Raw genomic sequence first — 22,693 nt, 5'->3', positions numbered from 1 at the left:
CCTCACAACCCACACTCAACCTTCAACAGGTCCTATGATTATGCCTCAGAATATATCTAGCATCTCTCTTTTTCTCTGTTCTCACTGTTATCTCACTTTCCCAAGCTGCGGAACAGAGCATTGTGCACCTGCTATCAATCCCAGGGGAGGATTCCAGACACTTCTGTCCACTGTGTCTTGGTATCAGAATTGCCAAGGAAAACAACATAGCCAAGCACTGGCTGGAGCAATGCTTTATTCACATAGAAAAAACAGAGCAAGTTCAGCTCCAGTAGTGAGCAGTGTTCCCCCATGGTCAGAGTGTCCCCCACAAAGCTGATGCAGGGCACTCAGTCTACCTGCACCCCTCTGCACCACAGTAGAAAAAACCCAAAACCCTGCTGTGGAGTTTGAAATACTGAAGATGGGGGATGTGCCTGAGGGTCAATGACCTACACACCTAATCAGAACAAAGAAACATTCATTGAGTAAGAAATGGAAAGATATTCTCACACAAGGTGATAGGCCAGCACAGGCTATGTGAGCTTTTTATTCCTTGGTAAGGAAGTGTTCCAGGCCCAGCAGGGGGGAGTCAAAAGACTGCTAGCACGACATTGTCTTTCCCAAAACAAACCCAGTTTTCTTTCACTTCGACTACTGTTAAGTTTGTGAGATTCCTGCTTTCACTCTTGCCTTCACCTATGACCTACCCCCACTAACTATCCTCTACATAGCAACAAGAATGGTCTTCAAAAAATGTATATCCAGTCATGTAATTTCCGTGATGAAAATTCCTTAATAACTTCTCTCTTCCATTTGAAAGAAAGGACTCTGAGGTTTTTACTCTGTTACCTGCTCAATGACGGAGCCTTCTGAGGACATTCCAAGACAGTATACAGCCCTGTGGTCTACTTGGAAATCCGTATAGATAACATTTCAAGGGAGATAACCCTGTTGGTGTTGACTGGATAGTCGTAAAAACTTTTTAAAGAGATGAGTGATAGAACTAACCCTTATCTGTAAGTTTTGAATTTATATTGTTTCCTCCCATGTACAAAACCATTTTTTTCCTACAGAGTTTTTTGGTTTTGGTTTTTTGTTTTTGTTTTTGTTTTTTTTGCATTGGTGGGTTATAAAGGAAAGCAGAATGTTTTATCATGATTTTTGCTTTAGCAACTTTGGGACAAATTAAAAGTCCTAAACTCTGGTGCCAGACTTGTACTTCCTGTCCTAGAGTGTTTCTCCTGGAATATCACTGAGAGTGGAGCATGGCAAATCAGTTGTGCCACTCCAGATCTCCTCCACCCCCTGTGAAAATGCTTATGCTTTGGTTTCAAGTATCCCAGCCATAAGTTTTGGTGAAATGGCTGGTGAGGTGACCAGCTTTCTGCAGCCCTGTGTATGTCACATGAAAGGCTCATTGGAAATCCGCTGTGGCCTTATCCCACTTAGAAACAGGCGTGAGGGGTCTGGTGTCCTGAAAAAGTGCTTTGGAAAGAGGGCCAGGAGCACTTTGGTCCGGCCTCCTGTAGATACGCATGCGAGAGCAATGACTGATGAGTATAATTCCTGCTGGATGAATGGGCCACAATGGAGGCTTTGGGACTGTGAGGCTGGAGAGGAAACTACCAGTCTAGCCAATGGACCTAATATCTTTTGTAATTCCCCCAGCACCCTCGGGTTAAACCAACAAGAAAGGCCTTTGGTTTTGCACTATGATGAGAACGCAGACATTCTGGCTTATTAAGCATTCCCTGCCCACCCCCCACTTCCAATTGAAGGTCACATGAAAGGCCTAGGTCAAGCGATTAACATGATATATTTAGTTGAAAAATGATGCGCAAGATGGTACAGAATGAAAGTGCCAACTCAAGAGTATGGTACTGGTAGACTAGAGGGCAAACTAAAGGATTTGAATTAGTTTTGTCCTGGTTATGAGCTGCTGGCAGGATGAGGGAATCTAAACCTTGTGCATATCATGCACCACTCACCGAGGCAAGTCCGTTGTAAGTACTAAAGGCGCAGACCAGGACAGATAACCTGGTTTGAAGGGGTGGAAGATTGGAAGTTTGGGTGCTGCTGGGAAGAAAAATCAAGCCAGCAGAGGGACATCCTCTGGTCAGGCAGACCTAAAAACTAAAATGAACCATTGGAGAGCCTACTGTATAGCTCAGGGAACTCTACTCAGTGCTCTGTGGTGACCTAAATGGGAAGGAAATCCAAAAAAGGGGGGATGTATGTATACGTATAGCTGATTCACTTTGCTGTACAGTAGAAACTAACAACATTGTAAAGCAACTATACTCTGATAAAAATTAAAAAAATAATAAAATGAAAAAAAAAAACTTCTCAATGTAATTGAAATGAAATACAAACTTACCAAGATGGTATAAGGTGTCTGAATTATCTGTATTATGTGACATCTCCAGTCTAATCTTTTGCTATGCTCCTCTTTGCCCACTGCCCTTCAAAGCTCATTTTCTACTTATTGAACCATGCTTTTTAAGGAATACTTCTTTTTATGTTCAAAGATCATAAGATCAGGAAAGATCATAAACAAGCTTGGAAGTAATGTTATTCCTGGTTCTATAAAAAGTGTATAAGTACTCTCATACTTGAGACTAATGCTATCCTGAAGGAATATTTTACTTCCTACCACACATACCTGTACCCCATGCCTGGCCCCTTAGGAGCAGGGAAGAAAATCTATCTCTGACTGCCCACGCATGCCCTTTTCCCACCTTATTCTCAGTCCAAGTATCAGATGATACAACTGGGCCCATGAATACGACTCCACAACTGAAAGATTTTCAGGAAGGATGATTTACTATTCTCTAATTTACTGACATTCTTCTACAGCCAGATGATTGCTGGGGATTAGGTATACAGAAAGATATGTTGGAATAAATAACTACTTCAGATTCTTGTGGTGGATATTGATTCAGGTGAGTATGAGACAAATCCCAAAGCATGAATTTTGGCATCAGACATTTTTTTTTTTTTTCATTTGAACGGTTCATTCTATCAGGGATATTTTGTTACCTGGGTCAAGCTACAAAATTTTGGTATTTCTTTAAAAATTTGATTTCCTCAGGGTCTTAGTAGAGAAGGTGGAAAATCATACACATTCAGCAATGAAGCAGACATATTTTGACTTTCCATTTTCATTGTGCAAATGCACAGCATGCAAATGTGTTTCATTAGCTCCAATTTTTCTCCCAGTAGGTACTTCCAAATCAAAATTAAAATTATATAGATTTACCAGAAGTTTTTAATCGAAATGATTATTTCTGCTGGGGTTCCTTGATTCTCATGTTACAGATGGATTTTGTGGGGAGAAAAAATAATACTGGTAGAAAAAAAAGAAAAAATAATACTGGAATTATGAGAGAAAAAATTGAATCTTTTGATGTATTTGATGTGAATCTTAGCTCTTATCAATAGCTAAGCTTTAATTAATTATATACTGAAATAGAAGTATTGAGCTGAAACTACTCTCTCCGCTGCTTCCTTTTATTGAAAGCTTGTTCCATTTAGGTTTCTCCTTTCTTTGGTCTATGTCTACAAGTTTTGAATATAGGATTCAGTCACATATTTTTGACAGGAGAAAAATCATTTATACTGAAAGGAAGGTGATCCTATCTAACAAACTGAAAGTGAAAAATGTTGCCAGGGAACTTCAGTAGGGCCCTTTAGCCATGTAGAGACTATATATTATTATACATTATGTAGTGCCTAGTATGTATTCAATCAAAGCTACTGGTAATAAGAAAAATAAACATCTGGGTTAATAGATTAACAGGTAGAAGATCATTTAATCCTTTGGATAATATGCTCAATTAAAAGTTTGAAACAGTTATCACCTGACGGATTCTTGTTTCAGTGACCTTTGAAACTCATTGGATAATCTCTTGCTAAGTTTTTCTGCTTATGGGCTCCCCTTTATTGGGGCTTTGCCATGTTTCACTCAAGAAATATGATGAATATGAATCTTACACTCCTCCTCTAGGCTTCCAAAATCCAGAAAAACCCTTTGACAAAAACTAGCATAGATCGTTCATCATTATATTTCTCAGGCAATTAAGATGATGCCTGCCACATATGAGGTTCCCAATAAATGTTGACTGATTGTATTAGTCTGAGTTCTCCAGAGAAACTCACGTGATTATGGAGGCTGAGAAGTCATCCTGCATTTGGCAAGCTGGAGACCCAGTAAAGCAGACGGTGTAAATTCCAGTTTGAGTCCCAGTCAGAAGGCGTGAGAAACCTGATGTCCCAGCACAAAGAAAGTCAGGCAGAGAGACTGAATCCTCTCTTACTCCACCTTTTTGTTCTATTCAGGCCTTCGATGGATTGGATGAGGCCTACCCACATTGGGGAGGACAGTCTGCTTTACTCAATGTACTGATTTAAATGTTAATCTCATCCAGAAACACCCTCACAGATACACCCAGAATAATGTTTAACCAAAAATCTTAGCACCCCATGGCCTACTTACATCCACAAATAAAATTAGCCACAACATTGACTGACTGAATAAATGAATGAAAGCATACTTTGGAAATTCCCATAAGATGATATAATCAGTGCTGTTAGGGCTTTGTGGCAGGGTTATCAGGGGAACATAGATAAAGTAGGGAAGGGCTGGTGACAGTTATATGATGTAAAACAAAATATCATACAACTTTAAGAGCTTGCTTTTCTGTTATTTGGATGATTTGCCTGCCTTGAATTAAGCACAATTTACAAGTAGGCCTAACAGATATTAGCCACATTCATAATCAACTTTCATGAATGTTGTGACCGATTGTTAGCCATGCGTAATGCAATTTAAGCTTGATGGAAAGCCTGAGTCTGAATTCTGTAAAACTATTCATAACTATTGATTATAAAACAATCTCAGGTTTTGTAATAAGAATTTTATCTGCAGAGTAGAGAATGACAATAAAGTTATCGTTAAAGCCTGTGGAGGTAAACATCTCTTCATGAAATCGATATACTCTGAATAGTATTTTTACAATTCACACTGAATAGAATACACTGAAAAGAGGGTTAGAATCATTAGCAAAATATCCTTTTGTATATCTTAAGATGTGCTTGTTTTAGAAAAATAATGAGAAAAATAACTTTCTCCCTTTAAAAAATATTTATTAACATAATTTTATATGGTCATATAATGTTAAGTATAGTGGATATACCATAATTTGCTTAAGAAATCACCAATTGTACAATTAGCCCATTTTCTATTGTTCACTATTTTCTTTTTTATTTTGGGGGGATTTATTTATTTATTTACTTTTTATATTGTTCACTATTTTAAATAATGCTGTACTGAATAATTGTGTGTGTGTGTATATATATATGTATATATATAACTTTTTTCTTCATATATTTATGGAAAGATTCCTAGAAGTGGAGTTCTTGGGTTAAATTATTATGATGCACATTAACAAATCACTTTTCAAAGGTAGCATATCAACTCATGCTTTCAGAATTACTGTTCATAATTTTTTGAAATCATTGCAACCTTAATAGGCTAAAGTGCTATATTATTTTCAGTTTTTGATTACTGATGAACATTTTTCTACATTAGAAGTTTGTCCTTTAAAGAATTCCTATAGAAAATCTTATAATAAAGTAAAACAAGCGAACAAACAACTCCTGTTTGGTCTGCATTATGAGAATGAGTTTCCATTTGGCTTAATACATATATACAGGTAAAAGGCTAGTTTCAGTCATCAACGAGATGGTGATACAGGTAGGAGAAAATGTAGCTGCCACTGTACAGGGGATGCCATCTAGCTCTTCCTTGAAGAAGGAGTCTATTCTAACCTTCACATACAATAATGGCATCGATGTTCAATATAATTTGATTAGATTTTATGAAGAATCTCTCTCCAGGAAGACAATATCACGTGAGTTTGAGGAAGAGGTGGTAAAGCTCACTTCATTATTTAATCTTGTGCTGGGAAATATATGTTGTATAATAGCTCAGAAGGATGAAAAAAAAAGCTTTTAACATGCTACCCAGAAAAATGCTTCCAAAATCTGCCTCTGTTTGACCCTGGAGTTAACAAAAGACATGGATGGGCCAAGCCAAATCATTCTTGACTGATTGCAGATAATGAAGTCAAGAGATGCCAACAGAGTTGTTAGTACATGGGTGTAGTTCATATCTGAAAACAATCTCCAGGGGAAGGTTAGGTGGGGCCTGAAATCCAGCTCTGGATTTGCTAGCCAATCCCATGGGGTACCTTTTTAAACTCATCCCTTCAAAGATGGCACCCTTTTCCAATTCTTATAAAGGTGTCATGTTGGCTACCAGAGGCCCTAAGGATGTTATTAAGAAGGATGACTTGGAGAATCCTGAATTGCTGCTCCATAGATTTGAAGGCCAAGAATCTAGCAGGGCTACTTGATGAGATTAGGAATAGATCTGCATTCAAACTGTCTCTTGATCACTCACAGGAGTCCCAAAATGACCACTTGGTTCTAAGTCTTACGTATAATCAGTTTTCAGAGATCTGGGAAAATACCAGCCCTTTAGAGTATTTATATTGAACAAACCCCAAGGGTGATTCTGAAAAAGACTTATTTGATGACATTTCTCATTGACTATTTTTTGCCAAGGAAATGAGTTCATTATGTGCTGCTAATCTTGCAGAGCTGGACAGACAAACTGTGTAATTTGCCTACAGTTTTCTTTCCCTTTCACACTTCTTCTGTTACATCCTTCTGAGTTCAACTAATTGGCCACATGTATGTTTCTTATAAGATCACACACTGAAGGAGTGTGGCCGGTACCTGACAGACACACTTCCTAGACTTGTTTCACAATGCCACATTCCAGCCATGGCTCTTTAGCCAACTACCTAGGAGTCTGTAATTTCAGCAGTGAAAATGAAGTTGCTAAAACAGAAACAAAAACCTGGGGGAAAACATAAAGAGGGAAATGATAACTCTCAGAGGGACATACAGAAATACGCTTAAAACATATTCTAAGACTCCTTTATTGGTCTTCTGGCTTCTGAAAAGCAACCAAATCTAGAAAACTTCTCTTTGGATTATGTCTCTTCTCTTCCCCTGAGCTCATTTGAAAGTTAAAAGGGGGCAAACAAGGTCTGGCTTTGAAGGGAGTTGGCCGTGAAGCTTTAATTTGGAGCAAACAAAGCATTTACTTCAGCTCTCCTCTGGCAGTTACAGGATATTACCACACTGCTGAATATTTAAAAGCAAGAGACATTTCCAATCCCAAGGTCTGTCCCCCAATTGATAAGTCTATTTTTTATTAAATGAACTTTAATTACTTAATAATTAGACCTTCCATTGGAGGAGATGTGGGTCCTGATAGTCTGCCAAAGAGGCCAGAGGGCAAATCAGAAGAACGTGCCATTTTGAGATTAGAATTTAAAAGAAGGAATAGGCCCAATCTGAGGGCGTTGTGGGTGGAGGAGAGGCCTCCCAGGAGGAGGAGGAGAGTCCTGGCATAAACCTGGAATGCTTTATTTCCACTTTTGCTTAAAAAGCAAAGTAGCTTAGAATTAAATGAACAAGAGTGCGTGTCTAAGCTATTCAAACTTTCTGACTATCTGGATCTGAATGAAAGATTTCTCCTAGTCTATGTGATGCGTGTGTGCATGGGTAGAAGAGTGCGGAGAGACTATTGTTCTCATTATTTTAATTCTCAGAGCCTAACACTTTTGACGTCCCTGCAGATTTCGCAGCTTTGCATTCATTGCCATGGTGATTTTCTACCTCATTTTTTTAGCATCACAAAGGAAAAGCCCAAATGAAAAATGTTTGCTGCTTTGCTGTTAACATTTCTACTGCCCTGGTGACAGCCAACAGTTTGGTTGTGCCTAGCTCCTGAAAAAATCTGTACTGGCCAGAGCCTGAATGATGGCTGGAGCCATTGCCCTGCCTGTCCCAGCTGGGTGGGGGCTAGTCCTGAGACCACTGATAACTTTGTTTCCGGGGACAGTGATTTGAAGGAAGACGGGGAAATCTCATTCGAAATATCACTGTTTCACAATTTAAACTTACGGGCCTTAGATAAAATTTTCATGGATACGCTAGACATCGCTCCCCCCACCCCCTCACAATCTTTTCAAATGAAAGGCTGTATGGGTTGACTTTGTATGCTTATTAGGCTCAGCTCTTTTTCACTTTCCCTGAATAAATCCTTGTTTTCTCTCTCTCTTTACACTCTTCTTCCTGGATTTCCCAGTGTATAAGAGCCTGGGATATTTGCCTAAACTAATTATCTGACCAATCATACATACTTTCTCATTAGACATATATTTGATGGACGATTATATGCCATGCACTGTGCTAAGTGCTCAGAGTACAGAATAAAATAGAACCAGCTCTGCTTTTGTGGAATTTACAGGTTAGCTGGGAAGATGGCTATTAAATTAACTCCACAGTTAATAAGTTATAATTGAAGTAAATGTTGCAAAGGGGACATACAGGAATAATTGGTTCTATCTCGACTTGGGGGAGGCCCCTCTGAGGAAGTGAGAATTCTGATACTGTGTTGGTACTATGAAATCCCAGGTAATTAAGCGTTTGATAGTTAGTAAATGTTCTAGAAAAGAATTGTAGTTATGGCTGCTTATCAGGCCTTGAGTAACATTTAACAAAGTAACCTATATAAATAGACACTTAATGAATGCTTTTAGTGTTAAAATTAGTGTTAGAGAATTAGGAAGTATCCTTTACAAAAATCGAAATAAACAGGGTGAGACCCATTTCTCCTGGGTACTCTCATAATGGCTATATATTGCTTGCTAACAACATTTAATCCTTATTATACAACTGTAATTAGGATAGTTAACATCAATAAAATTTCTGATGCTGAAGCCCAGGCACTTTTACAATAGTAAAAGTAGCTTATAAAATTTAAGTTATAAGTGTCTATGTTTATCATTTCTAGGACAGGGGATAAAATGGAGTTCCCATATATGCTTGCCTGATTTTTCCATATGTAAAACAACGTGTTCTTTCCTTATTATGGTTCCTGAACTGACCCCGCACTAATAGGTGCTGGTCTTTGTTAACGTACAGAGGTGCGAGTAATGTGTAAACCTGTCAGTTAGCTGGGATGAGACACTTCCAACAAGTCCAGCTGTCTTAGAATCCTGGGCCAGGCTAGGTGTGAAGGAAGGAACCTTGAGTATAATTCGTTCTGGGAAACAGACTTTCCCCAAGGCTAATAATGAAAGGCCTCCATGGAAACAACCCAGCATAGGTTTGTATGCTATTTTTAATTGCACAATACTTCAGGCTGAAGTTTGTCTGTAAAAATTCAATCTGGGGCAGAATGTACTTACTAAACAGAGTTTTCCAGTATTGTGCTGATACTTGGTGGTTGAAGAATCAGGAAGTACTGTTACATTAAAAAAAAACAAAACAACCTCCTTTGGGGACATTTTCACTTAGATTGGGGAAATGGGGTATTTTAAGAAGTATCATTCAGGACAAAACCTTTTTTTAAACCATCATACATAATGTAAACATTTGAATGAGTTTCGTTCCCTTTCCAGTTCCATCTATAAAGTGGAGACAGTAATACTTAAAGAGCTGTTGTTAGGATTAAAGGAGTTAATTTATAAAGGAGCTTAGAATAGTGTCAGTGATAAAACTCAAGTCTCTTGTGTCATTGGTCTGGATCCAGCAGCTCTCCGGGGAATCACATTGCATGGGGGTTGAATTGATGGTTCTTGTCATATGTAAAACCCTGAGACAAACCTTGAGGGTTGATTTAGGATTTTCTGTTTGTTCTTTGGGCTTTTCATTTCATTTTGTTTTGGTACCATTTCTCTGTTTACCAACTGATATCAAATGGAGGCAAGGAGCAACAATTAAACAAACAAACAAACAAAAAACCCCCCTGTCTGTTCTTGTACGAAAGTGGGACATTCCCAAGGAGAAGAGAAAGGTTCCACTCGGTTCCTAAAATCACCAAAAGCCCCATCCTAGAATTCAGCCCAGTTGGTTGATGCCAAGGGAAAAAGGCGTCTTTTTAATGGATAGAGATGATCAGTCACTATTTATGGTTTGATGGTGGCCTTGAACAGCTCTAGTCTGTAAAAAAAAAAAAAAAAAGGCCAAGGTCTGGCTAAATAATGAAGCAGAGAAGTGACCCCCCAGGTAATCTGGCACCCAGGTGTGTTATTCACCATCCTAAACTGCCACAGAGTATGTTAGAAAGTGATACACCAACACTCAAATGCAGTTATCAAAATTTTTATTCTTGTAATAGTCTACTTAGACATGGAACCTCAGTAAATATTTGTGGTTTTTTTTTTCTTTCAGTAGATATTTGATATATTCTGTGGACTGAAAAAATACATATACAAACATATAAACACTTGTCAGCCTTTTATTTAAACAGTCAACTATGTCATTCTATCTGTAAGTTATAAGTTCTGTAAAAATTCAAACGATAAAGGGATGATTTCTGGTAAGTAAGACTAAGGAAAAGAGGATTTTTTTGGCTTAGTACTTTAAGAATGGTGACAGATTTGATAGGTAGATGTTAGGGGAGAAGGTATACTTCTTAAGAGGAAATTTCATGAGAAATAACAATCAAGAGGGAGCCAGGTATAGACCTGTTCAATAAATCCAAGAATTCTTTCGTAGCAGTTGTGGAAGATGAGCCTGGAAGGAACACTGTATTAGATTCTTGGGTACTAGGATTTAAGGTATGAGACAATATTAGAAAATGGAATGTTAGAGTTTCTTGAGTGAGAAGAACCAAAAAACTTTGGTGATTTAGAAATGCTCCTCTTTTGACTATGTTTAGAATGGATTTAGGTAAGAAAAGAGTAGTGATAGGAATACCATTTGTGTTATGATTACAGTCTATCAAATGTGATCTAATGAGTTGAACCAGGCTTTTTCCATGAACAGGCTCTTGATGAGCAGGTAGCTATTTTTCTTGAAGATCTAGTTAAAATTATACCTGCATCTTTGTATTGTATTAGAGCATTAAATGACTCTTATGAAAATACTGTATTTCATTCTTATGAGTTACAGTGAGTTTAATGTTCTTAAGTAGGTGCTCATACTCTGCCTTGAAAATATAGTACTAAGTTGATCGCCTATAACTTCTTCTTTTAATACTGTTGCTGGTTTGTTGCACGACCGTGAGCTGAGAGTGCTCAAAGACAGCACAATACTGGAAGCATTAATTCAAGCCATATAGAACCTCGTAAACCTAGAATTTCTTTTTGATGCTTGGGGTTTCCTTTGTAGAGACACAAAGAAAAAGCTACAAATCATGTTTATAATTTCTCACTATATCAAATAATCAACTATTTGAAGTTTTCAAACATTGCATCATTAAATTTTAAGTAAGAGGTAATTCCAACCCCCTGTTTATTAAGATCTAAAATAACCATAGTGAATAAGCATGTGGAACAATAGCCAATTCCATTAAGCCCAATTATATTAATATATAATCTCATGCCTCATCTATGATTCTTCCAGCTAGATGAAGTTTATATAAAGGAACCAACTGCTGAGTATCAATTTGAATTACTCTTTCATTTTATGTTTTATTCTATGCTCTAGAACTCTGAAAGTGAATTTTGTGAATACCACAGACATTCAGATGTAAAATACATATTTAGAATTTTATCCAGTGTATGTAACTTGTACAGGACCATATATCTGAATATATAGAAGTATCCAGATACTTTATCAACTTATCAAAAATATTTTATTCTTACCTCCTTTGTATAAAATGTATAACTTGTATGTGTGAGTAAATTACTCCCAACGGTGTTTCCTTAACTATAAAATAAAATGCTAGGGATGTGAAGACCAAGAAAAAAACTATTAAGGAAACAAGTCAGAAACGTATTTGAAAAATATCTTGATGTATGTAACCATCACAACATCTGGACACTACTCATTGCAGATTTGCCTTGTGTAGTATATATAAACCATTCGCTGTTCAAGTATATGCTTTAAATCCATGCCAAAGCCAATCAGTAGTAGATTAATGTGGCTTCTTTTGAATACACTCAAGATTATACACTACAAACAGCCTGGAAATTGGACTTTGAACAATGAGCTAGGGCACAAGTTAATGGATTCCTTTTGGTCCTCGTTCAGTGGTGGATCCAGCATAGTTATAGATTAGTTCCAGTTAACTGAATGAGAAGAATAAAATTAGGCATGTGGTTTGCTCCCACTGTAGACACATCTGTACTGTTGAGACAAATAGCTCCATGGATCTAGATTCCAGGTGAGTAATTTTAATACCTAAGTGTAGGATATATTTCCATTGATAAATTAACATATGCATCAAAATTCATATTTCTCTATGGTCTAGAATTAAATGTCCTTGCTAAACCATGGTGCCACATCTCCAGGTCTGTAGGTCTGTTTATGAGTGTGGCGGTAGTGAGTGGTAGACCATCGTTGGCAACTTAAATCTATTCCGTATGTGATACTGATGTAATTTCCTTTTTCATAGATTCAGTTACCCTGTGGCTCAAAAGACTAATCCCTGAAAGGGACATGAAATGCTACCTTAGCCTAGGATATGAGACTTCTCTACAGCACTTTTGATTTTCTCTCATATTAAATTATGATGTTTTAGCCTAGGTCATTTTGCCTTTGCCCTTTTCACTCCAGCAAAATTTTTATCAGATTATAGGGAAAGTTAGGTTTGTGAGAATTAATAGACCCCAAATAAACCTAACAGTAGTTAAAACTGAACACATTAGAATTTGTTATTAACTAAATATTGGTAGAAAGTTTCTTGACAAAATTTAAACTAAGACCTAGGAAACTTTGACCTACTTATAATAGATCTATAAAATAAAAATCGCAGTAATGCAAATATGATCAGAAAAACTTGACATGAAACCCAAACTGATGAATGAATCAAATTTTATTGTGAAATGCACATACAGGGAAACCAATTCCAGTAAAATTAAAATATTGGCATATAACTGTGATGAATAGAACACAAATCAAGAAATTAAAATTATTTAATTGGATTAACTCTAGAAAGTAAAATTGCCAATGATCCATCAATGGTGACATAATTCATTCAAATATGTTTGTTTGTAATCACAAAAAATGTTTTCACGGTCAAAGCACTAGGGTCACAAATATCCGTCTGTTCATAAAAGGGGGTTCAAGAGGGCAGGCTCCAAATATCTTCTACCCTTCTCATATACAGCATCATGATGGAGGAGGCTTCTCTCTCACCATCCTTCATGCTCAGTGATAGCCAGTTTATTTATTTTGTTGTCTTTTCATTTTCCCCTGCCTTTGCTTAATCATCCATATGGATGCGTCTTTTTTACATGTTATTTCAAATGGACATAATAGTAGCTGTATTTGTTGAATTCACTACTATCCCATTTTATAGCCCAAAGAAATGAAACAAGTTGCCAAAGGACTCACACAGAGTAGGTGGCCCAGCCAGACTAGAAACACAAACTAGTCTAATTCCAACTTAAGCATTTTTTCATTTCACCACAGCTATAACTGGCAAATACTGATGATCATTTACCTTAAGGAGTCAGCCTATAATTGGTGGTTAATACGACTCATCTTTCTTGAAACTGCGCTAGGTTATGTCATATGGCCAGTCCTTCATAAATTCCCATAACTTCATAGTCCTTTGTCCAAAGTTGGCTAACAGCAAGAGCATAGGATGAGAATTTGGAAGAACCAGGTCCCCTTGGCAGGATTATATCGTAGTAACTGTGTGAATGCACGTGGAATTTCACTTTTCTGAACCTCAGTTCCCTCATGTATAAAATTAAGATGATCTTGCCTGCTTTGTTTGTTTTATAAGGCTGTTTTATTACCCAATAAAAACAAAACAGTTAGCTTCTAGAGATTAATGGCAGCATCTTTATCATTTTTTAGTCACGGAAACTACTGTAGGGCCAGACATAATGTGGTAAAATGTGAAGAGCAAACGAGATGTATTTTGAGAAGATGCTTTGTAGGATACAATTTTCTAAAAAGAATACAGATGTGATTTTTTTATTTGGTGACTATTGTGCCTCCTCTGAAAGATTTATCCTTTGTTCTTTGTGTTTCTCCTAGGACCACTGAGGTTCCTCTCCCAGACAGAATCTGTCACTGCCTTCATGGGCGACACAGTGCTACTCAAGTGTGAAGTCATTGGGGAGCCGATGCCAACAATACACTGGCAGAAAAACCAACAAGACCTGACTCCCATCCCGGGCGACTCCCGCGTGGTGGTCTTGCCCTCTGGAGCCTTGCAAATCAGTAGACTTCAACTGGGAGACATTGGAATCTATCGATGCTTAGCCCGGAATCCAGCCAGCTCAAGAACAGGAAATGAAGCAGAAGTCAGAATCTTATCAGGTATTGCTGATAAGATTAGTGTTCTTTATTCTCTTCAGAATTATATTTTCTAGAGTTGTTTGAGCAATTTTTCCTTTAACACATATTTAGTAGTTTTTTTTAAGTTCTGTATTGTGTATTGGGTTTAGTTTTATATTTTTTTCTTCTTTTCTAAATGAACCATTAGATGAGGGTATGCCAAAAGCTTTTCTTATCTTTCCATGGTTTGTAGTTGAACTTTCCAGTACAACAGAAACAGGTATTTTCCTTATATTTGGCTTCATTCACTCACTCATTCCATTAATAGTTAATGAGTGCTTCTTTGTGCAAAGCCCATTGCTAAACATTTTTATGTTATTTGATTTTCCTCTGGTAATAGTCTAAGAGGTAGTTATTGTTATCCCCATTTTCAGAGGATGAAGGTGAGGCTTAGCAAGGTTAAGAGCCTTCCCCAGCTTAATATTGAACTTTCATTTGCTTATCCATTCATACACTCATTTCTGAGAAGCATTGTGCTAAGTACTAGGGATACAGCAATGACTAAGACTGACACAGAGCCTGGCTTATATAGAATTCTGGGTGAACATGGACATACGAGTAATTACAATAAAGTGGGATTGATATTATGATAAAGAAAGTGTTTCTCTCCATCTGTTATCTCCCTTTCTCTTCCCTGGAAAATCTCTAAGACTCTGGCCTCATTTTTCTCTCCTAAATAATCGGAAGTTAGAATGGATATTTTCTAAGATCTCTTCCAATAACTGCTACTATCTTATATCTATGTAATACCTATCAATACTTTCTCATTTAATTTTACTTGTGGGGTTTATTTAGACTCATTTGTGAGAATCACAAAGAAGGCAACACTTGAGTAATTGTAACAGACTCACTGTCAAAGCACTGGCGTTGGCTCTTGTCTCCACATTCTGTATGTAGTGATCACAAGTCCTTCCACTAGGTAGAGGGTAACATCCCCAAGTCATTCCAAATGCAGACTGGCAATGTGATTGAAAGTTTCCAGAGACCTTAATTAGGACATCTCTAAAACCGCTTCTAACCCTTTTGTGGATTCTCTCCTCTGTTAGTCACAGGGATACTGATTTAAATGTGTCAATAACCATCAGTGACACTGTTGCCTTCCATCCTCTAGGCAGTGACAGATGCAAATGCAGCATTTATTCCCAACACGTACATGCATTTACTTACGCATCCATTAGATACACAAAAATTTTAAATATTTATATTCACATACCCTTAGTAATGCATCTGAGTCAATCAGATGCAAAGCCCAGGTAAGCCACACAGAAAATTGGCAAGAATATGTTTGACTATCTTAATATGACTGAAAAGTCTGTTTTCCAGTGGTATTAAGGGATAAAGTTGGACTAATTAAATATTAAATATGAAATGGAAACATTTGAAAGACACAGAGACATAATCATCAGATCACCATTTACATTCATTTCTTCACCTTGCAAAACACATTTGCATTGTAATCCATGGAGATTTATTTAAAGCCAAATTTCATATTGTTAATTTGGCTAAAATCAAGAATATGTCGCTGTACTTTGGAGGTGTGTGGGTATTACTTACCTGGATGAAAACTCATATTTTTTTTTGAAATCACTACATCTAATGAGAATTTTTCTCAAAGTTCTATGAGTTCAAATATAAACTTCACAAAGGAGTTATGAGCTAAGTTAATAAACACACACACGTTATTAGCATACTTGATTAATCCTGTATTGTATACTGTTGATCACATAAAGAACCTGCTGGAAGACCATGTTTGTCCCATTTATGCCAGAGTTTGCAAGCTGGTTTAGAGGTCAAATTCACAAATCCACAACAAGTACAAAATTGAGTGAGAGAATGAGTAAATGAATGAATAAATGCTCAATCCCAGCTTCTTTTAGTTGCCATTTAGCGTTTCCTAATTTTTAAAATCGTGCTAATCCTTTCTTAATCAATTTCCACTTTCTATAAGTACCAGTTTGAGGAAGTCATAATTGCACAGGTATATTGCCCTTTCTCTATTAAAACATGTATTTAATAGGGTAAGATAGACACAGTTAAAATAGAAATCCATTATATTATTAACATGACTTAGAAACATTAAAGTGGTACGTATATGGTTACCACTCTTTAAAAAAAAATACATTCTTCCATGGCCATTTAAATATCGTGTTGACTGATGAACTTATCCATTTTCCCTTTAGTTTGAAACATAAATGCCAATTTGAAGTTCTGCAACTTTGTTCAACACTTGTTTTTACCACAGTTCATAAAGAGAGTATTTTCATTTGTGTGCGTATGTGTGGAGAGTTATCCGTTTCTAAATAATATGTAATATGATGCCCTTATTCAAATTTATGTAGAATACATTTCAGGTTGCCACTTTTATGTATCAGGTGTCTAATATCACCAAGTAACAGAGATTTATTAAATTCAGATTTTAAGAATCAAATAGTTGTTTCGAAATGCTGTCTTCCAGCAAGCAGTTGCAGTTTATTCACTACATAAATACTTTACTCAACAAGCTTTTGAGTGAATCTTATGTACCTGTCATCACACAGGTTACTAGGAATACAAAGTTGAAAGATAATGCCCCCGCAAATGGTTGTCTAGTGGGTGAAATAGATAAAGCAAGTAGACCGTTCTTTGAAAGAAGAAATACAGAGTGCCATCCCCTTACATAAGAGAGAAAAGCAATGTGCCAGTCTTGAAGAACAAGTAGTAGCTAGGCCAAGAGAAGACTACACCAGGAGGAAAGAACCACATCAGCAAAACACAGAGAAAATAGAGATAAAAACTTTTCAGAGGAACTGCACTCATTCAGAGGAACTGAATGCATTCTGTTTAACTGGGTCATAGGGCATAGGAAGTGTTGAAGGAGGAGAAATTGGAAGCAAGGACGATAAACTGAAGGAAGAAAGATACGGTAGAATGTACAGCATTAATTCTGGAGAGAAATGATCAAAAGCTGCTACTAAAGTGGTATCAGAAAGGATTCCGAAATGAAGAGGAGTGGGGAGATATTAAGGACAGGTCTTGGAGACATATCAGATGTGCCTCAAGAGGGAGGGGATGGAGTGCACGCTCAGATGAAGCTAGGTAGTGGCACTTTTCCTGAGATTAGGAGCAGGGTAGTGGTGTTATTGTGCTCAAATTAAATTACAAATTTTTTAAAGAGATTTTTCTCATAACACTGTATATTTTCAAGATTAAATGAATAATTATTTGTTTCATTAAAAGGTAGAAAAATTGGTAACTAATTTGTTGATTAATGTTTGAAGACAAAATTCTGGGGAATTATATATTTTTAACAGAGTAGGTTACTATTAAATTATTGTAAAGGATTTTTTTTTTTTTGAAATATTGATAACAAAACACTAAGAGTTGAGATGGTTTAAAATGTCTCATTGTCTGTGATGGAGAATGTAGCAGGGATTGAAACAGCCATAGTGCTCGTCAGGTCCACTTTATTCAGATCTCATCGTGTCTGAGTGCCGAACAGTAGATTGAATTGATGAATTATAAATCTGCTTTGGGCACTAGGTTGACTGAAATAACTGGCCCATACACTGGAACTCTGATTTCAGTTTTCTTAATGGCCTAATTGAATTGATCAATTGGTAATTCAATCTGTTGTTCATTCGTTTAACTATAATTAGATGATTCTGGATCCTTGATAGACTTGAACTAAATATCTGTGTAATTAGAGACATTGGCTTTTAATGGAATAAGTTGGACTAAAATATATTTTGAATGATTTTTCTCTATAATATTTATTTTTTATTGGAATAAATTTTAATAGAAACCATCCCAAAAGGCATATTATTTAAAAGGAAAACTGTGTTTTTTGGTTTTAAAAGAGTTTCAGAATATGTTCATCTCTAAGAATTTATTATAAACCAATGGATGCATTAAACTTTTTAGTTTGACTAAATATTACTTATATTTCAAAGCTAATTACACTTTCCTACCATTTATTTGTATAATTTCTACAGAATAATAATCTGTAGAGGAAAACAAAGAAGACACATTCTTTGTTTTGAAATTTACCATCGAGCCAGACAGTTAATTCATAGCCATATGACTAATATAAGGCAGGGAATGGTAAATTTAGGTAAATATCTCTAGTTCCAAATCAACACAGACAAGGGATACTTCAATTCTAGGTAGAAACTTTGCAAAGTCTTTAGAGATTACTTTTGTAGGTCATCAGGAGATAACCATTTGTAGAATGATAATAGCAGGTGATCAATCTAGAGTTAGAAGCTGAACCTGCCTTATGGAGAACCTTGAGTCCCATGTCTAGGAATTTAGACTTGATTCTATTCACTTTATTCGTGATTGGGGATCCTTAAAGGTTTTTGAACAATGGATTCAATGGCATAAAACACACTCAGAAAAACAGAAACAGGGAACTGAAGAGCAAATCACATTAATGTATTACCTGATAGTTTTGTATTGTACTTAAAGTTTTTCCCTGCTTTGAAGGATTTTCCCATAGTTTGCTTTCCTTCTTTAGGCTAGTTTTGACTAAAACTATTTCCTATGCCATGCTATAAACAGGACACACTTGGTCTTTCATAGATCCAAGTTGGATAAAATGATTTCTTCTGCTTCTCTCTAATCTGTACTTAGAAAAGAATAAAGTAACAGACCATATTACCTTTAAACCATGTGAAGTTTGTGTTTCCTAATAAATATTATATTAGATGTAATCCAGATTGCATGAAGGGGTTAGCATGTGGACTATCATCTATCATTTCCGTGGATTTGGTTTATGTTGATCAATTAATTAATATTTAAAATTCCCAGTTTGAACTATTATTATGATAGAAGTGTGAAAAGCACGGAGTCTGATACCAAAGTACAAATCTCAATTTCACCACTTGCAAGTTGTGCAATTAGAGCAAATTACTTAATCTAAGTCTTAATTTATTAACCTTGCAAAATGTAGAGAGTAATTTCATACAATTTCATAGGGTGGTTATGAGGCTGCAATTTTTTGGGCCAAGTATAATGCCTAGAATTGCTAAGTCCTTAGTAACTATCATAATTACTTTGGCATCTTAGAAATTCCTCTTTTAAAGATTTTGATTCTCATATCAAGATTATTTTTCTTTTATTAAGTTACCTGACTTTGATTCTGGATATCAAAGTATTCATTTTCCTAGTGGTAGTTAATTACATGTTTTGTGCTATTTATGCATAGTACTCTTTATTTTCTTCATTTCCTTTTCACATCTGTTAGAAGTCAGAGTATCCTGCAACTATTTCCTCTCTAGTAACTCATTGATACATGATCTTCACCCTTACCTCTCTGTCAACATCATTTCTTTGGCTATATGAAATATCGCAACAGACACTGGCTTAGAAATAAGAGTTAGCCAATAAATAAGACTTCTTAATATCTTATCTTTGTTAGTCATTGCCAATTCTTTTAATCCTCTAAAATCCTTGGTTTCCTTAGCTGTTTAGAAGTTGGACTAAATCAGCCTTTCCAAATCTCATTACCGAGGATCTCTTTTATTATTTTATCCACATTCATTCACAACTCTGCCTTCATAATTGTAATGTTTAAGAGTAGAAGTTTGCTAGACAAATTCTAATATTTCAAAACCATGAGGCCATGCTAAAATACAACAATTAAAGGTCAAAAATCAATCTCATAAAATAGGAGACTTTTACATTTATATTTAAAAAAAAAAATTAAAGTCAGTTTATATTGTCATAGAAAGCAGACCAAAAGAAGATTTGATACTTTTTATTGTATAAACTGACTGCCCAGGCAGTGAACTGACCAAGTTCCATGTCATGATTTTCCCCGCTCCCCTCACATGATAACTTTATCCAGCCTTTTTGGGGAGCCTGAGCTGGGCAGAGCACAGAAACCAATGGACAAGCATGTTATATGAATTAGTTATTGTAAGTTAGGTCTTTTAGCCAATGCAAGATAACTGAGATAACCAGTGTTTCACACAGAGTTGATGAAATCCCATTTAAATGCAACAAAGTCTCATATGTTAGCAAATCTAAGCTGACTTACTGTGGATACGTAAGACAACGCGTAGACAACGTCTGTTTGCTTTTTGAATTTGCTAAGAATAAATCTGCATCTCCCAGTGCTATTTTGGGGGTGATCAACAAGGTCCAGGATTCCAAGTTGAAAGTACTTGGAATACTGGGAGATCTATGACATTTTTTTTGCCAAGTCTATCATTCTAATGTCACCAGTGATCTCTCCTTCACCAAATCCACTAGTTTATCTATGTTCATCCTTGATCTTGAGTGAGTTTAGATATTGATTATACTATCTAATCTTAAATTTCATTCCCTAAATGAAATTTGCTATTTCACATAAGGTTAAAAGCAAAAACAATATGCTTGAGATTGCCCTCCACAAGGAGGAATAAACATTTCTTGAAAAGGAGAGAGCTTGTCTCTTCCTGAGTCTACTGGGCTGACATATGGTCAGTTCTGCGTTTACTAGGGATATGACATTAAGCAGCCCTGGGCGGGTGACTGAAGGGTCAGGTAGTCTTCCCTATTTCATACACAAACAAGAGGGTTTCTCCAGAGGTGTGTGGAAGCAAAACCCATAACCTATGAGTGCAAAAGTCACAAAAATTAATGAAAGAACTGGTAGAATTTTCTTCTTTGGTCCTGTTGGACATCAGTTTATTCCTCGAGCATAAAAGAAGACACATTTAGTCAAGAGTTATGGGCACACCTTCATTTATTCAACATTGGCCAAATAGGAAATATTTTGAATACTTTTGATTCTTTATCAAAAATGAGAGAATAACAAATCCATTACTTTTCTGGAAAGTTATAAGTGCTGCTTTATGCATTTATATAAATTATGAAGATTTCTAGGTTCCCTAAACTAACTTTGACACAGCATAATGGCAACATTTGTTTTCTGGGATTCTACTGTCAGCTGTAAAATTAAAAAAAAAATCATTCTGTAAAAGAAAAATCACTTCCTTCAGATCTGCTGTAAAATGAAACTGATAGACTCAAAATTTGCCTGTGAGACAGAAGGGATATAACCACATGCCAATGATAGGAATAGACACTCCCTTTCTTCTTCCAAACTCTAACTACAAATAGCAGTATGTGTGTGTACATGAAGATGGAAAGAGGAAATATGAACAGATGTAGGAGTATTTACAGATAGGGAATGCCATTTTTAGCACTGAATTGGTGTAAACAAGGAAGGAAAGTAATAGAATCCTAGAGCTTCTGAGAAATGGCTCCCTTCTTCTTCTCTGTTCAAAGCTCCTTGGCTTTTGGCCAGATGGAGGTTTTGTTTTTTATTAAATCAATTTAGATTCCTGTGATCCGTGTGGATTAGGCTGGTTTTTAATGAAAGACACTCTAAAAGAGTTAGAAGGAGTTTCGTGGAATTTTTGGCTCAGAGCACATATTAGGGTACTTACTTTTGTTTGAAAACACATGGTACCTGCTGAATTTCCTAAACAGAACTAGATGGGGGATGGCTAAGCAGCCAGCAGGTGGACAGTAGGTTAGCTTGAAACTGAGGACAGAGGCTCTGTGAAGCTAAATTAATTTGTAACTCTTATGCCTGGGAAGAAATCAAAGGGAATATCCCATTGTAGCCTGCAGTGCCCTTTTATTTCCAATTGGAAAAGTGTTTGATATTCCACTCAGGCAGGAATTTAATAAAGAAAACAAGAGTATACAGTGAGGAGAAAAGGTTTTGCATTCAGAAAGCATAAAAATTAAAAGCAAATACTAGTTATTTTGAGGAAGACAGTCATTAAGTTGTAAAAACCAGTATTTTTTTTCTTGCTGACACAGATGCCAATGGTCCCATCATTAAATTTATCTATGCCTCAGTTATTCTTTAGATTCTGCCATGTTAAGTTTAGTGTTGATGTTCCTAACAATAGTTTAGGAAAATGGCCCCATTTAAAAAAAAAATGTCATTGCAGGGTAAGAATGCCTTCCAGTTTGCACAAGATAGTCCTGGTCACACTTGATGTCCTAGAATAATTATAAAGAGAGTTACCTTTCATTCTGAAACATATCCCAAGTTGCATAATTATATATTCAACCTGGTCATGGATCATGAAGGAAGACAAAATTCTGTGGCCCCAAGGCATTTGGGAAAACCTGTGAATGCAGAGAGTCAAATCTAGCTTTGAGCTGGCCTCAGAGATTCAATAAATTTGGCCAGTGTACTAAGGTCTAACAAAACCTTTTTTTGGGGGGGTGTGGGGAGGTGGGGTGAGGATATGTCTTTAAATAGAAAATATTCTCTCCACTTTAACTAGTGCACTTTCTCCATGCCTCTTTAGTGCATGGGCCCTGAGGATAGCTGAGTTCTTAC

The 22,693-nt window shown here is 36.4% G+C and overlaps 1 protein-coding gene across 1 annotated transcript in view; it reads left to right on the top strand.

The window, feature by feature from the left end:
* The window catches only part of DCC (DCC netrin 1 receptor), a 1,166,696-nt gene that overhangs the window by 512,192 nt on the left and 631,811 nt on the right, over nucleotides 1-22,693 (top strand). The window contains exon 3 of the mRNA XM_082353405.1: nucleotides 14,062-14,346. Within this exon, the coding sequence (XP_082209531.1) occupies nucleotides 14,062-14,346 (285 nt within the window). The remainder of the gene's footprint in view (nucleotides 1-14,061; nucleotides 14,347-22,693) is intronic.

This window comes from Balaenoptera borealis, assembly GCF_965194805.1.
Source record: "Balaenoptera borealis genome assembly, chromosome: 14".
Taxonomy (NCBI): Eukaryota; Metazoa; Chordata; class Mammalia; order Artiodactyla; family Balaenopteridae; genus Balaenoptera; species Balaenoptera borealis.
Note: the sequence above shows the minus strand (reverse complement) of the source record. Positions and strands in the feature narration are given on the sequence as shown.